Source organism: Loxodonta africana, chromosome 6, assembly GCF_030014295.1.
Source record: "Loxodonta africana isolate mLoxAfr1 chromosome 6, mLoxAfr1.hap2, whole genome shotgun sequence".
NCBI lineage: Eukaryota > Metazoa > Chordata > Mammalia > Proboscidea > Elephantidae > Loxodonta > Loxodonta africana.
The window spans coordinates 15,142,970-15,159,527 of record NC_087347.1 but is presented as its reverse complement, the minus strand read 5'-3'; the positions used below and the strand labels follow the sequence as shown (position 1 = coordinate 15,159,527).

Genomic DNA, 16,558 nt, shown 5'->3' with positions numbered 1-16,558 from the left:
CTAACCAGGGTCTAAACACTGGCTGTGGTTTCCTGGCCTTCCTTGTCCTGTGCTCTGTATAGAGCCTTCTCCAATAAAGAAAATGCTTGCCCTAACTGAGCCTTCTTTCATTTCCCTTGGCTCCCCCTGGCCCACTAAAACCCACTGCCGTCAAGTTGATTCCGACTCATAGCGACCCTACAGAACAGAGTAGAACTGCCCCATAGAGTTTCCAAGGAGCACCTGGTGAATTCAAACCGCCAACCTTTTGGTTAGCAGCCACAGCACTTAACCACTATGCCACCAGGGTTTCCTTCCCCTGGCAGCATAGTCCTTCTTCCTTATGCTGAGATGCTGGCAACCATGACATAAGCCTACAGAAGCACGTCTCTGGGTAGGGGGCTGTGGTTTGGTAGTTATGATGTAATTTGACAAGCATGTAATGATGTAATCACCTCCACAATGAGCTCTGATACAGTGTGATCACCTCCAAGATGGAATCTGCTGTGAGTAGCCAATCAGTTGAAAGGGACTTTCCTTGAAGGTGTGGCCTACATTCAATATAGGTAGACTTTCTGGCAAGGCTCATGGGCTTTTGCTCACTCTGGCTTCTGAAACTGGTTCCTATTAGTCTAACCTCCAGTTCCTGGGACTTGAGCTAGCAGCTTACCTGTTGTCTTGCCTGCCAGTCTTGGGATTCATTGGTCTCCAAAGCCTGTGAGCCAGAGGCCTGCTGTCTGATCTGCCAACCTTGGGTTCGCCAGCCCCTGCAGCTACACGAGTCAGAAGAAGCCTCCAGCTTGCCCCAAAGATTTTGGGACTTTCTAGCCTCTAGAACCATGTGAGCCATTTCCTTGATATAAATCTCTCTCTATATATATTTATATGCTTTACTGGTTTTGCTTTTCTAGAGAACCCAGCCTAAGACAGGGGCCTAGCCCAAATTTACTGGCCTCCCAAACTAAAGCCCACCTTGTCCCCAAACATTCTTTTGAAATTCATGACAATTTCAACAAAGGTTAGGTTGGCATTCCTGTGTAGTAAACAAGTAAATTAAGAGAATAAAGTGTTAAACACTGGGAACAAAAAATTTTGAATCAAGTTGAACTCGTATTTACAAGTACGATGTGTTAAACAGGTCCTTCTCACTTTGGACATTTATAAATAAAGATATGTCTTTTAAATCACCTCATAGTTACATGGAAGCTGGCCAATGAAAAATGAAGACAGAAGAAGTAATGCATTTGAACTGTGATGTTGACGAAGAATGTTAAATATATGGTGACCTGCCAGAAGAACAGACAAATCAGTCTTAGAAGAAATACCACCATGATGCTCCTTAGAAGCAAGGATGGCAAAACTTTGGCTTGCTTACTTTGGACAGACATCATAGTTGGTGAAGTCAAGAGTTGACCAAGGCAAGGGACACCCTTAGTGAGAAAAATTGACCCAGTGGCTGAAAGAATGGACTCACACATAGCGACAATCATAAAGGTGGCAAAGGACCAGGCAATATTTTGTTCTGTTATATATAAGGTCACCATGAGTTGGAGGTGACTTAGAGGCAGCCAACAACAACAGCGAGCTTATAGCAATTTTGGCCTCCATATATATAAACTCATTGAAGCCATAAGCAGGGTAATTTTTCCCACATTTTACAGAATAACAGAGCTATTGGATAACACACTCAAAATACTGCAGGCAGAGTGGTGCAGAAAGCGGGTAGCTGGGTCGGCTTTACTGATCCATGTCACTGCTCTGTTGTCCCTCCCACTGCTGTATATTTAAAAATAAGGAAATTTTTTCCTTTTAAAAAAAATCGACAGTTATGACCTTCTTGCAGTTCCCCCATATCCACTACAAATAAGTAAGACTTGACTGTATTTGTGAAATAAATATAGCCCCTCCCTGCCACCCTATCTTCCCTCATTGCCCATAAATATCTGTTTATCAGCTTCAAAATTTTTTGTATTGTTCACTATTCAGCATTAACTCCCAGCATCTTTTTCAGTCACAGTTAACAATCTTGTTGTATCCATTTCCCACTGCTGCTATGACACATTGCCACATACTTGGTGGCCTAAAACAACACAAATTTATTATCTTACAGCTCTGGAGGTCAGAAGTCCAGAATAGGTCTCACTGGCAAAAATTACAGTTCTGGTGTGGTTTATGTTCCTTCCAGAAGCTCCAGAGAGAATCTGTATGTGTGCCTTTTCCAGCTTCTAGAGGCCACCCTCATTCCTTGGCTTGTGACCCCACCCCATCTTCAAAGTCAGCAATGGCTAGTTGAGTCTTTCTCATCCTGCATCACTCTCATCACTACTTGCGTCATCCCATCTCCTTCTTTGACTCTCCTGCCTCCCTCTTTCACTTGTAAGGACCCTCGTGATTATATTGGACCCACCAGATAATCCAGGATGATCTTTCCACCTCAGGGTCAGCAGCCTTAATTCTGTCTTCAACCATAATTCCCCCTTGCCATGCAATATAACATATTCACAGGTCCTGAGAATTAGCAAATGGACATCCTTGAGGCCACTATCCTGCCCACCAAGGTCCCTGGATGGTGCAAACTGTTTGCATTCGACTGCTAATCTAAAGGCTGACAGTCCAAATCCACCCAGCAGTGTCAAGGAAGAAAAGCCTGGTAATCTGCTTCTGGAAAGATTAGGGCCAAGAAAATCCTATGGGGCAGTTCTACTATGTAACACATGGGGTTGCCATGAGTCGGAACCGACTTGACGGCAATGGGTTTATTCTTCCTATCACACTCATGAAATTATTTGTTCCAACTTTATTAGTATGAAGATACTGCACCTCTGGCCTCTTCAAAGCTCATGAGTGAGAGGGTCTGGGGCCTTTAGTAGTGTAGCTTCCCGTTTGGCAGTTATGGGGGTGCATTTCAGGGTTGTTGTTGAATCGTTAGATGAGTTGAGTCAATTCTTACTCACAGCAACCCTGTGGGACAGAGCAGAACTGTCCCACAGGGTTCTCTAGGCTGTAATCTTTATGGAAGCAGATCACCAGGTCTTTCTCCTGCTGACTTGCTGGATGGATTCTAACTGCCAACCTTTCAGTTAGGAGCCAAGCATTTAACCATTGTTCCACCAGAGTTCCTTGCATTTTGGGGACAGGAAGTAATAATATAAATTAGTCACAGGTCAGCAGGCATAATCCATAGATCTCTGGAACGATTGGGCTTTCTGGCATGTGAAGCATTCAGGTAATTTATACCTACAGAATGAACATTTAGGAGAAATTGTTGAAGAAAGGAAGGTGATCGTACCAAAAACACTCACCAGGGAACCGCGGTGAAGGGCTTGGTCCATCCAAAAGGGCACCTTATTAACGCCATGTGCACAAACGCCTTCACGGCCAAGTCTTGATACTTAAAAAAAAATTCCACCAGTCTTCGCTTCTCTTCTAGAATGCTCTCATTTAGAAGTAGGGTTGTATGTCCTGGGTATGTCTGTATATGTTAAACATAAATAAATCTCTTAAAGCACAGTCTATATGATAATGTTGAAAATAATGACTTTTATTATTCGTACTTAATGGTAGAAATATTTTCTGAAAGGGGACTTCAACATGTCTTTTGACATAAGCACAATCTTTCCTTACTGACGGTTAAATTTTTATTCTTAGAAATACAAATACGTTGAAATTCATCATATAGCAAAAATACAAATAAAAAAAAAGACGTGTCTATAGCAAGGATGATGAGATTACATCTCGCATACTTTGGACATGCTATAAGGAGGGACCAGTCTCTGGAAAAGGACATTATGCCTGGTAAAATACAGGGTCAAGTAAAAAAAGGGAAGACTCTCGATGAGATGGATTGATACAGTGGCTCAACAATGGGCTCAAGCATAAGAACGATTATGAGGATGGCACAGGACTGGGCAGTGTTTCGTTCAGCTGTACACAGGGTCGCTATGAGTCAGAACTGGAAATGACTCGATGGCATCTAACAACAACGACAACATAGTACTTGTATAAAGATAAATTATTTTATTTTGCTGATGTGTCAGATTTTCTTATCAAAGCTATCAAATCTTTTCCCAGGAAAAACCAAGTTAAAATTCACTCAAGTACTCTTTTAGAAAAGGAGTCCTTCCAGAATAGAAATACACATTTTTGTACACATACAACAAAAACATATAAAAATATTTTTATGTAAAATGACACAACCACTATGAAAACAGCTTGGTGGTTCCTTGCACTACGGTGGCTTGCGTTTTGCTGTAATGCTGGAAGCTATACCACTGGTTTCAAATACCGGCAAGGTCACCCATGGTGGCCAGGCTTCAGCAGAGTTTCCAGACTAAGACAGACTAAGAAGAAGAACCTGGGAGTCTACTTCTGAAAATTGGCCAGGGAAAACCTTATGAACAACAGTAGAACATTGTCTGATATAGTGCCAGAAGATGAGGCCCTCAGGTTGGAAGGCACTCAAAATACGACTGGGGAAGGGCTGCCTCCTCAAAGTAGAGTCGATCTTAATAATGTGAATGGAGTAAAGCTTTTGGGACCTTCATTTGCTGATGTGGCACAACTCAAAATGAGAAGAAACAGCTGCAAACACTCACTGATAATCAGAGTGTGGAATGTACGAAGTATGAATCTACGAAAATTGGAAGTTGTCAAAAATGAAGTTACCGTATAATCCAACAATTCCACTCCTAGCTGTACACCAAGGAGATGGAAAAATACATTCATATGATCATTTGCACATGAAGGTGTCTTATTAATAAAAGGCAAAAAATAGAATCAACCTATATATGCATCAACTAATGAATGGAGAAACAAAATGTGATATATACACACAATGGAATACTGTAGTTGTGGTTGTTAGGTGCCGTCGAGTCGGTTCCAACTCATACAGACAACAGAACAAAACACTGCCCAGTCCTGCACCATGCTCATAATTGTTGTTGCTTGAGCCTACTGTTGCAGCCACTGTGTCAATCCATCTCGTTGAACCATGAAAAGGAATGAAGTACTGATAGATGCTATAACATGAATGAACTTTGAAAACATGATGTTAAACGAAAGAAGCCAGACACTAAAGGCCACGTATTGTATGATTTTCATTTATATGAAACATCCAGAATTGGCAAATCCAGAGACAGAAAGTAGATTCACAGTTTCCAGGGCTTGGGGGAAAATGGATGTTAGAGGAGATTCTGAAAGTTGTTCTTGAACATTGAGAGGCTAAAACGAAAGGAAGAGATGATGAAGTAAAAGAACTGAACAGAAGAAAGTAGATTCACAGTTTCCAGGGAGATTCATGGTTTTTTGGGGGGATGATATAAATGTCCTGGAATTAGCTGGCGATGGTTGCACAATATCATGAATATATTAAAAACCACCGACTTGTACAGTTGAAAATGGTTAAAATGGTGAATTTTATTTCAATTAAAAAAAAAAGAAAAATTTTTTAAAAATTGACACAAGGAACTCTTTTACTTTATTCAAAGATCTGTTTGGCTTAAAGAATTGAAATATCTCATCTTAAAAATTTTGGCTTCTCTGAAGGCCTGTACCTGCTATGAGAATAGGGTAGAGAGAAGGGAGCAGAGAGTGTTGAATGTTACAAGCGTTTTTTAAATTTCTGGATCAAATGTGGGTAAACTAACTCAACGATGTATTCCAAGTGGAGTCCTGGCGGCGCAGTGGTTGAGAGCTCTGCTGTTAATCAAAAGGTTGGCACTTTGATAAGCGGCAGAGCAACGTCCCGTGATGTTTCAATTTCAAAATCAAGCAGAAACAGAATCATTTTGAATACCTTGATCTTTTCCCACCTTTAAATCTGCAATTTTAAATAGTTTTTAGTTGCATTCTAGAAGCAAGACTCAATAAAACATTGTTTTGGAAGGAAAACACAAGCTAGCTTGAACCATTCAAATTTGATGTTTTAAACAAACAGGAAAACAGTGAAAAATTAAAGAAAACCAGAGATATTTGCATTTTAAACCAGTGGTAGATGCATGATGCAATTAATCTCAATGCATATTACGAGGAAGTGCATGTAGGGAGATTTTACTAAAACAGAGTGTTGCTGTGGTCACCTTCTGGAAGAATACCTGTCCGTGGCTCTAACATCTAGGAGTTTCTCAGTATATTTTAATTGGATGGATGGAAGGATTGGACAGATTGGATGGATGGATTGGATGGATTGGATGGATGGATTGAACGGACGGACGGACGGACAGGTGGACTGATGGATGGATGGAGGAACAGACCAACGTGCAGAAACTTAACTGCTCTTCCATTAACCGAATACAGTTAAGGGACACTGCAACACTGGGGTAGCCAATGCATTCTCGAATACGGATTTTTGTCTTTTTTCATCTACAGCTTATCCCCAGTGCCATAAAATTAAAAATCAACAACTCTCCTTAGATCCATCAGAGAATTGAGGTCATAGGGCAAACCTCCACCCCAAAAACTGGAAATGCAGGCAGATCCAGAGAATCACAGCTTACTGGGAGCAGATACCAGGGAGAATTTTGACAAAACTATACAGCTCCTAAAACTTTTAGGTTAACATCTAAAAACTTACATCTTCTCTTTAAATTGTTGTAAACAATAGAACTTCTGGAGTATTGTAAATGTTGACTTTAAAATAAAACTGTTCTATCACTATTTTCTTTTGAATGATCTTAAGCAAAATTTTACATGCCTGTGATATTAATGACACCATTTCAATAATTTCCACATTCTGTTGGATCACCTTTCTTTGGAACAGGTAAAATATGGATCTCTTTCCGACACTTGGTCAGGTAGCTGTCTTCCATATTTCCTGGCATAGACAGGTGAGTGCTTCCATCACTGCATCCATTTGTTAAAACATCTCAATTGGTATCCTGGCAATTCCTGGAGACTTGTTTTTTGCTAATGCCTTTCGCGCAGCTTGGACCTCTTCCTTCAGTACCATCTGTTCTTGACCATATATGGTACCTCCTGAAATGGTTGAATGTCAACCAATTCTTTTTGGTACAGTGACTCTGTATTCCTTCTATCTTCTTTTAATACTTCCTTCCTCATTTAGTATTTTCCCTGTAGATTCCTTCAATATTGCAACTCAAGGCTTGAATTTTTTCTTCAGTTCTTTCAGCTTAAGAAATGCCAAGTGTGTTCTTCCCTTTTGGTTTTCTATCTCCAACTCTTTGCACATGTCATTATAATACTTCACTTTTTCTTCTCAAGCCACCCTTTGAAATCTTCTATTCAGTTCTTTTACTTCATCATCTCTTCCTTTCGTTTTAGCCTCTCAATGTTCAAGAACAACTTTCAGAATCTCCTCTAACATCCATTTTGGTATTTTCTATCTTTCCTGTCTTTTTAATGACCTCTTGCTTTCTTCACATATGATGTCCTTGATGTCATTCCACAACTTGTCTGGTCTTTGGACATTAGTGTTCAACACGTCAAATCTATTCCTGAAATGATCTATTAATTCAGGTGGGATATACTCAAGGTCGTACTTAGGCTCTCATGGACTTGTTTCAATTTTCTTCAACTTCAACTTAAACTTGCACATTAACAATTGATGGTCTCTTCCACAGTCGGCCCCTGTCTTTGTTCTGACTGATGATATTGAGCTTTTCCATCGTCTCTTTCTATACACATAGTCAATTTGCACTTAATTGTGCTCATGAGGAACCTTTACATAGATCAAAAGGCAGTTGTTCAGACAGAACAAGGGGATACTGATTGGTTTAAAGTCAGGAAAGGTGTGCGTCAGGGCTGTATTCTTTCACCATACCTATTCAATCTGTATGCTGAGCAAATAATATGAGAAGCTGGACTATATGAAGAAGAATGGGGCATCAGGATTGGAGGAAGGCTCATTTACAACCTGCATTATGCAGATGACACAACCTTGCTTGCTGAAAGTGAAGAGGACTTGAAGCACTTACTAATGAAGGTCAAAGACCACAGCCTTCAGTATTGATTATACCTCAACACAAAGAAAACAAAAACCCTCACAACTGGACCAATGAGCAACATCATGATAAACGGAGAAAAGATTGAAGTTGTCAAGGATTTCATTTTACTTGGATCCATAATCAACAGCCACGGAAGCAGTGCTCAAGAAGTTAAAAGATGCATTGCATTAGGTAAATCTGCTGTAAAGGACCTCTTTGAAGTGCTGAAGAGCAAAGATGTCACCTTGAAGACTAAAGTGCACCTGACCCAAGCCATGGTATTTTCAATCGCATCATATGCATGTGAAAGCTGGACAATGAATAAGGAAGACCAAAGAATTGACGCCTTTGAATTGCGGTGTTGGCAAAAATATTAAATATAACACGGGCTGCCAAAAGAGCGAACAAATCTGTCTTGGAAGAAGTACAACCAGAATGCTCCTTGGAAGCAAGGATGGCGAGACTGCATCTTACATACTTTGGATATGTTGTCAGGAGGGATCAGTCCCTGGAGAAGGACATCATGCTTGGCAGAGTACACGGTCAGCGGAAAAGAGGAAGACCCTCAACAAGGCGGACTGACACAGTGGCTGCAACAATGGGCTCAAGCATAACAATGATTGTAATGATGGCTCAGGACTGGGCAGTGTTTTGTTCTGTTGTGCATAGGGTCCCTATGAGTCGGAACCGACTCAACGGCACCTAACAACAACAACAACAGTCAATTTGATTCCCGTGTATTCCATCTTGCTAAGTCCATGTTTACAGTCACCGTTTGAGTTGTTGAAAAAAGGCATTTGCAATGAAGAAGTTGTTTGTTGGTCTTGCAAAATTCTATCACGGAATCTCTGGCGTCGTTTCTCTCACCAAGGCCATATTTTCCAACTACTAATTCTTCTTCTTCATTTCCAACTTTCGTATTCTAATCGCCAATAATTATCAATGCAGCTTGATTGCATGTTTGATCAATTTCAGACTGCAGAAGTTGGTAAAAATCTTCTTTGGCCTTAGTGGTTGGTATGTAAATTTGAATAACAGTCGTATTAACTGGTCTTCCTTATAGGCATATGAATATTATCCAATCACTGGCAGTGTTGTACTTCAGGATAGATGTTGACATTTTTTTTTTTTTTGACAACAAATGTGATGCCATTTCTCTTCAATTTTTTATTCCCAGCATAGTAGACCATATGATTGTCTGATTCAAAATGGCCAATACCAGTTCATTTCAGCTCACTAAGGCCTAAGATATTAGTCTTTATGTGGTCTATTTCATTTTAGACAATTTCCAATTTTCCTAGATTCATACTTTGTACATTCCACATTCCGATTATTAATGGATGTTTGCAGCTGTTTCTTCTCATTTTAAGTTGTGCCACATCAGTAAATGAAGGTCCCAAAGCTTTACTCCACTTTGGATAGGCAGCTCTTCCCCACTCGTATTTTGAGTGCCTTCCAAGCTGAGGGGCTCATCTTTCAGCATTATATCAGACAATGAATGTTATGCCGCTATTCATATGGTTTTCACAGGCAAATTTTTTTAGAAGTAGATCGTTAAGTCCTTCTTCTTAGTTTGTCTTAGTCTGGGAGCTTGGCTGAAACCTGTTCACCATGGGTGACCCTGCTAGCATCTGAAATACCAGTGGCATAGCTTCCAGCATCACACGCAAGCCACCACAGTATGACAAACTGACAGACGCATGGTGGAGCTGCTTGCATAACCCTTGAAAGTCTTTCTGTGTCCCAAGGGTACATCCTCAGTTTGTGGATCTCTGCCTTGGAGGACCTGCCAAAGCAGAAACCACCTTCTTCCTTGTTCTACCTGGAGCAGGCTTTAGACAGCCATGTGCTCACCCCAACCTTTAGCCAAACAGGCCAAAAAGGAGTCGTGGAGACTTCGCAACTGTCTTCCTGCCTAAGATGCAGTGACTCCACAGCAATCCATAAGGTATGCAGGGCTTTCTTTCTTGCAAACACCTGTGTTAAGGGCATAATGGCTTTTGTCTTAACCAATCTTTCAATGGCACCAAAGAAAAACATCCCATCACTCAGAACGGCATCCCTCTCACCTACCTTCCTACAAATAAATGGCTTTCATAATGTGGGATGGAGCCAAACACTGTCTATCACTAGTACAACAAACCAAGCCCCAAACCAAAACAAGGAAAAAAACCCACACACAAAGTGCTATGTCACTAAAATATATGCAAACAACAGCTTTAAAAAACTGTCCATTTAGGAAACTTCTGCAGAAGTCCTGCTGCCGTCTAAGGAGAGGCTTTATTTTGTTTGCCAACTCTCATTCTCAGGAAGGCAGTGTGGTCTACAGACGGCTGTGTCTGAGCTGCTCAGGCCCCAGCTTCAGTCCAGCGAAGTCCGGGAAGAGCCAAGTTGTCTATCACCCAAGAAGGGTTTAGGGTAAATACCTGACCCAAAGGCAGCCACCCTCCGAGCTTGGTTTGGCAACACAGAGCTCTGACCCTGGGCTGGGGAGTGGTACATAGAGATAATTGGGATCACGCAGCTTGAGGAGCTGAAATCAAGAAACTGATAGGAGGAAGGAGAACGTTGGGGGTTCAGTGGCAAAATTCTTGCCCTCCATGCAGGAGACCTGGGTTCCATTCCCAGCCAATGCACCTCAAATGCAGCCACCACCTGTCTGTCAATGGAGGCTTGCGTGTTGCTATGATATTGGACAGGTTTCAGCGGAGCTTCCAGACTAAGACAGACTAGGAAGAAAGGCTTGGCAATCAACTTTCAGCCAGTGAAAATCCTATGAATCACAACAGTCTAATCCCTAGCCAATTATGGGGCTGGTACAGGACTGGGCAGCATTTCCTTTCATTCTGTTGTACATGGGTTCACCATGAGTTGGAGGTCGACTCCATGGCAGCAAACGACAACAATGTATGAGTAAGGGGGATGAAGGAAGACAAGGCATCAAGGGATGCCCTGAGGTAGAGTCAGGCACTAGAGGGCAGGGACAGACCAAAGCAAGGAGCAAACCTGAATTAGGAGGAAGAAGAAACCTGACTAAGCACAACTAGCCATTTTCAAACGACAGTCTCACTAAACAACATTCTGGAAAAGGCAAAACTATAGGAACAGTAACAAGATCAGTGATTGCCAGATGTTGGGGGGGACGGGCAATGAATAGATGGAGCATAGGGCATTTTTAGGGCAGTGAAGCTATTCTAGAGCCCTGGTGGCACTGTGGTTGAGAGCTACAGTGTGCTACAGCTGCTAACCAATTCGAATCCATCAGCTGCTCCTTGGAAACCATATGTGGCAGTTCCACTCTGTCCTACAGGGTCACTATAAATTAGAATTGACTCGATGGCAACGGGTTTTAGAAGCTACTCTGCATGATACTGTAAAGGTGGATATATGACATTATGCATTTTTCAAAACCCATAGAAATGTAAAACACAGAGCAAACCCTACTGTAAACTATGGACTTTAGTTAATAAGAGTATATCAGTATTGGTTCACCAATTTTAACAAAGGTAAATATTAATAAAAAACTAAAACCAAACCCACTGCCACTGAGTTGATTCTGACTCATACAGTAGGAGAAACTATGTGTAGGAAGAAGAGAGATATAGGAACTCTCTGTACTTTCTGTATAATTTTTCTGTAAGCTTGAAACTGCTCCAAACATAAAGTACATTAAAAGAAAAAAAAAGTATAATGACAGACTGAAAGATGGGCTTATTCCTTAGAGCCACCCTATTCCTGACACACAACCATATAGTCAATTCCCTTTGCTCAAGCAAACTGATCTGTGCAGCCCACCAAGTCTGAGGGAAAGTGGCAGTCTGGAGGCTATACCACCTGACCAGGGAGCTCACTTGGTGGGTGCCTTCCCCAGAATAGCAGCTAAACATAAATTCCTTGAGCCTTTGACATCCTACCCCCTCAGGGACAATGCAAAGTACACAGGCCCTTTCCCAGTAGCTTATCTCTATTAGTAATTTCTAACATGTCTATTTAGTAAATATCATTTTGTTATGGTCTGCCAACTCTCTGGGATTTTTTTTCCTTCACTGCTTTATGAAAATTCCTGTGACTCCATATGCCCTGGGGCTCCTTATGATTCTCTGTCCAATGTTTTCTACGTGCTAGGCAAAAAGCTGGAGCCCTGCTGGCACAGTGGCTAAGAGCTTGGCTGTTAACCAAAAGGTCAGCAGTTCGAACCCACCAACCACTCCTTGGAAGCCCTATGGGGCAGTTCTACTCTGTTCTATAGGGTTGCTATGAGTCAGAATTGACTCAATAGCAATGAGTTTAGGCAAAAGCTGGACAGTGAAAAAGGAAGACAGAAGAGGAATTGATGCATTTGAACTGTGGTATAGGCAAAGAATATTGAATATATCATGGCCTGCCAGAAGAACAAACAAATCAGTCTTAGAAGAGAAATATGACCAGAATGTCCCTTAGAAGCAAGGATGGAGAGGCTTTGCTTTGTTTACTTTGGACGTATCATCCAGAAAGACCAATAGTTAGAAAAGGACATCATGGTTGGTAAAGTAATGGGTCAGTGAAAATAAGGGAAGCCCTCAATGAGATGGATTGACACATTGGCCACAACAATGGGCTCAAACATACCAGTGATCATGAAGATGGCACAGGACCAGGTGATGCTTCGTGCTATTATGTATCAGGTCGCCATGAGTCAGAGCCAACTTGAGGGCAACTAACAACAACAACCAGGTTGGGAACAAGGTCTGAGATCTTTCAAATCATTATCACCACCGTGGGGAACTTGCTTCCTCTGAAACCCAATCTTGAAAAGAAATACACCCTGCTGCAGTTCTCATCAATCGTGGGGGAGGCACAATGGTCCAGGTTGGGGAATTGGATAAAAGGAGACTAAGTTTTGGAATCTTTTACCAATTCCTATCACAAAAAGATAACAGAAGAAAAATGTCTTTTCTCAAGTAAGATTAAATCCCTGAGGTCTTTTTAATGATAAGTTTTGTTGTTATTGTTGTTCTTTCAGTAAAATCACTCAATAGCTGCATGTTCTTTTCTTTCGACCTTCTGACACGGACTTATCTGAAAGCTCTCTTTCCGAGGATAAATTTTCTTGATTTTCTGAATAGCTGATATACATATATATCTTTCTCTTTCCAAAACAGAATTCTTAAAGTCTTTGTTCTTATAGAAAAATAAACAAAGGGCCCAGGGGTTGGGAAAGTGCACCCAGAAGAAGAATGACATGTCTTCTCTACCTCATAGCTGGACACCTCCTTTCAAGGTTTGTACTTCACCTGTTAAGAGTTAACCTGACCATTTCCCAACATACAATTGGTTACTTACTTTTGCCCTTTCTGAAATCCCATTTCTTTGGGTTGACTCTACAAGAAGGCTTTCCAAGACTTTAGGCTGGTTTGAACGTTTTAGCAGAAACAGCCAACCTCATTAAATGTTACAAAGTTTTAAAAGTGAGACAGGACTGTGTGGTCCTGGGACCTTTGGAATGTGGCTGGGGCTTCATATTCTCTGAGAAGCAACAGGGAAAACTTGAGAACTACTCAAGGAAATTCTTGAGAACACTCGAGTTCCAGCTTGACCAGCATGTTGCTGGACTATGGCCAAGACTGCCCCCACCTCCCCGTCCCTCCAGATTCAGCTGAATTGTTTGAGAGTTCTGCAGAGTCCTCAGTTGACACTGGGAGTTGAGTTTGCTGGTCCAGGGCCAATTGGACCATAACTCAGTCTTCAACCACGCTGGCAATATAGGCTTTTATTATCATTTTCTCCTTGAGGTCTCCTCCCAATATCAACAGAAAATTTGACAACAGCCATAATAATGTCACCACTTGGGAACACCAGAGAGGTGATGCATACTCTAAAAATACACGATTGATTTTGAAAACTAGACAGGCTCTTTACCTCCAAGTGGAGGATGATGTTCTTGACTCATCAATTGTGGGAGGCACAATGGTCAAGATTGGGGAATCAGATAAACAGGAGACAAAGTATTGGAATCTTTTACCAATTCCAACCACAAAAAGGTAACAGAAATATGTCTTTTCTTTTTCCAGATACCATTAGATCCTTGAGTTCTTATTAATGATTTTTTGTTTGTTCTTTCAGTGAAATAACTCAATGACTACATGTTCTTTCCCTCTGCACTTCTGGCACTGACTGCCAAAAGTACTAATTCCCCAGTTTTCTCTTGGTCTGTGATTTTTTCCTCTACAGAGAGTTGGGATGACTCTGTCTGAGTTCTTTGAGCCTTTCAGATTTCCTGAAACTGCCTTTGGGGTGAGCTCAAGCAGTAACACCCCATGATTCCACCAGGCAGGGCTCAGTCCACCACAAAGAGAGGCTGGCATTTGGCTTTGAAGATGGTTCACTTCTACTGTCATAGAGATATCTGTCTTCCTCCACTGGTACCTCATGCTCTCATGGTCAGGGGATGAAAGCAGGGCTTTGGAGTTAGAAATATTTGCATTTGGGTTTTATGTACTGTCTTGGCCATCTAGTGCTGGTATAAAAGAATACCACAAGTGGATGGCTTTAACAAAGAGAAGTTTATTCTCTCAGAGTCCAGTAAGCTAGAAGTCCAAATTCAGGGCGCTGGCTCCAGGGAGAGGTTTTCTCTCTCTGTTGGCTCTGGAGGAAGGTCCTTGTCATCAGACTTCCCTTCAACTGGGAGCATCTCAGCACAGGAACCTCAGATCCAAAGGAGGCACTCTGCTTTCAGCACTGCTTTCTTGGTGGTATGAGGCCCCCACGTCTCTCTGCTGGCTTTTCTCTTTTATATCTTAAAAGAGATTGGCTTAAAACACTATCTAATCTTATAGATCTCATCAATGTAACTGCTACTAATCCATCTCATTACATCATAGTGATAGGATTTACAACACATAGGGAAATCATATCAGATGACAAAAGGGAAGACACTCATACAATAGTGGGAATCGTGACCTAGCCAAGTTGACAGATATTTTGGGGGGACACAATTCAATCCATGACATATACTTAGCTGTGTAACCCTAGGCAAGTTTGTAACCCCTCTGACCTCTTGATTTCTCAATATATAAAATTAATACTTGAATGAGTTAAATGATTCTGAATTACTGCCCAGCACAGTGCCTCCATGTGGTAGCAGCTCAATAAATGTAAACTTTCCTCCTTCCTAATCTGTGATAGAGGCAAAAGGAGCTCAGGATATATCATAGAAGGGCTAGAAAAGTGGGGGCTGGAGCAAACCTAGGTGGATCCCAGGAAGGGGGCAAGGCATGATCTAGGAAGGAAGGAAAATCTGGGAAGATGAAAAGGAGGAATAAGCTATAATGGCATCTTAGTCATCTAGTGCTGCTGTAACAGAAATACCACAAGTGGATGGCTTTAACAAAGAGAAACTTATTTTCTCACAGTCTAGTAGGCTATAAGTTCAAATCCAGGGCATCAGCTCCAGGTGTAGGCTTTCTCTCTCTGTCGGCTCTAGAGGAAGGTCCTACTCATCAATCTTCCCCTGGACTAGGAGCTTCTCCCACAGGTGCCCCAGGTCCAAAGGACGCACTCTGCTCCCGGTACTGCTTTCTTGGTGGTATGAGGTCCCCACTCTCTGCTTGCTTCCCTTTCATCTCTTGTAAGATAAAAGGTGGTACAGGTCACACCTCGGGGAAACTCCCTGTACACTGGATCAGGGATGCGACATGAGCAAGGCTGTTACATTCCACCCTCACCCTCTTTAACATAATCTAAACTTGCCTCATTAATCACTGGCAGAGATTAGGATTTACAAAACATAGGAAAATTATATCAGTTACAAAATGGAGGACAACCACAGAATACTTGGAATCATGTCCTAACAAAACTGACACATATTTTGAGGGGACACAATTTAACCCATGACAAATGGTATCTTTTAAATGTCAGGAGAGAGAAATAATTGAGATGGGTGAAATATTAGTTGGTGTAGAAGGTATGGGAAGGACATTCTCATGAGAATCACAGAGTTAACGTAAGTTGACTTACAGACAATACTAGGTAAGGATTATGTTTGATTTATGAACTGGTTAGCTGGCTCCTCCTCCTTCTCATACATGCATTTGATTTATCTGAAGTGATTCAATGTTAATTTTAAGCAGATCGGGCAAAATTAAAGGTGTATGTTGTAATCCCTAGAGTAATCACTTAAAAAAAAACGCAAAGAGATACAAAATCAAGTAGAGAAATTCAAATGAAATACAAAAACGAAATTAACACAAAAGAACGCTGGGAAGAAGGAAAAGAGCAAAATACAGATGAGGCAGATAGAAGTAGTAAACAGCAAAATGGCGGATGTAAATAGAACCAAATCAATTACTTTAAAAGAAAACGTACTAAACACATCCTGAAAGGTGACTGTCACACTGAATTAAAAAAGAAAAGCAAAAGGTACCCATGTGCTGCCTACAAGAGCTGCACCTTAAATAGACACAAATAGATCAAAAGTAAAAGGCCAAGAAAAGATACACCACTTAAACATGAAGTGTAAGAACTCTAGAGCAGCTACGTTAATAGCACATAAAATAGATTTCAAGATATAATGTGACACTTCATAAAAAAAAGTCAACATGTCGGGAAGCTCTAAAAATTATAAATGTGTGTGATCAATAACAGAATTCAAAATATATGAA

At 41.2% G+C, this 16,558-nt stretch overlaps 1 protein-coding gene across 1 annotated transcript in view; it reads right to left on the bottom strand.

Moving 5' to 3' along the window:
* COL4A4 (collagen type IV alpha 4 chain) overlaps positions 1 to 3,337 on the bottom strand; it is a 121,635-nt gene extending 118,298 nt beyond the window's left edge. The window contains exon 1 of the mRNA XM_010597675.3: positions 3,282 to 3,337. Coding sequence (XP_010595977.2) covers positions 3,282 to 3,337 — 56 coding nt within the window. The remainder of the gene's footprint in view (positions 1 to 3,281) is intronic.
* Between the last annotated feature and the right edge of the window lie 13,221 nt (positions 3,338 to 16,558).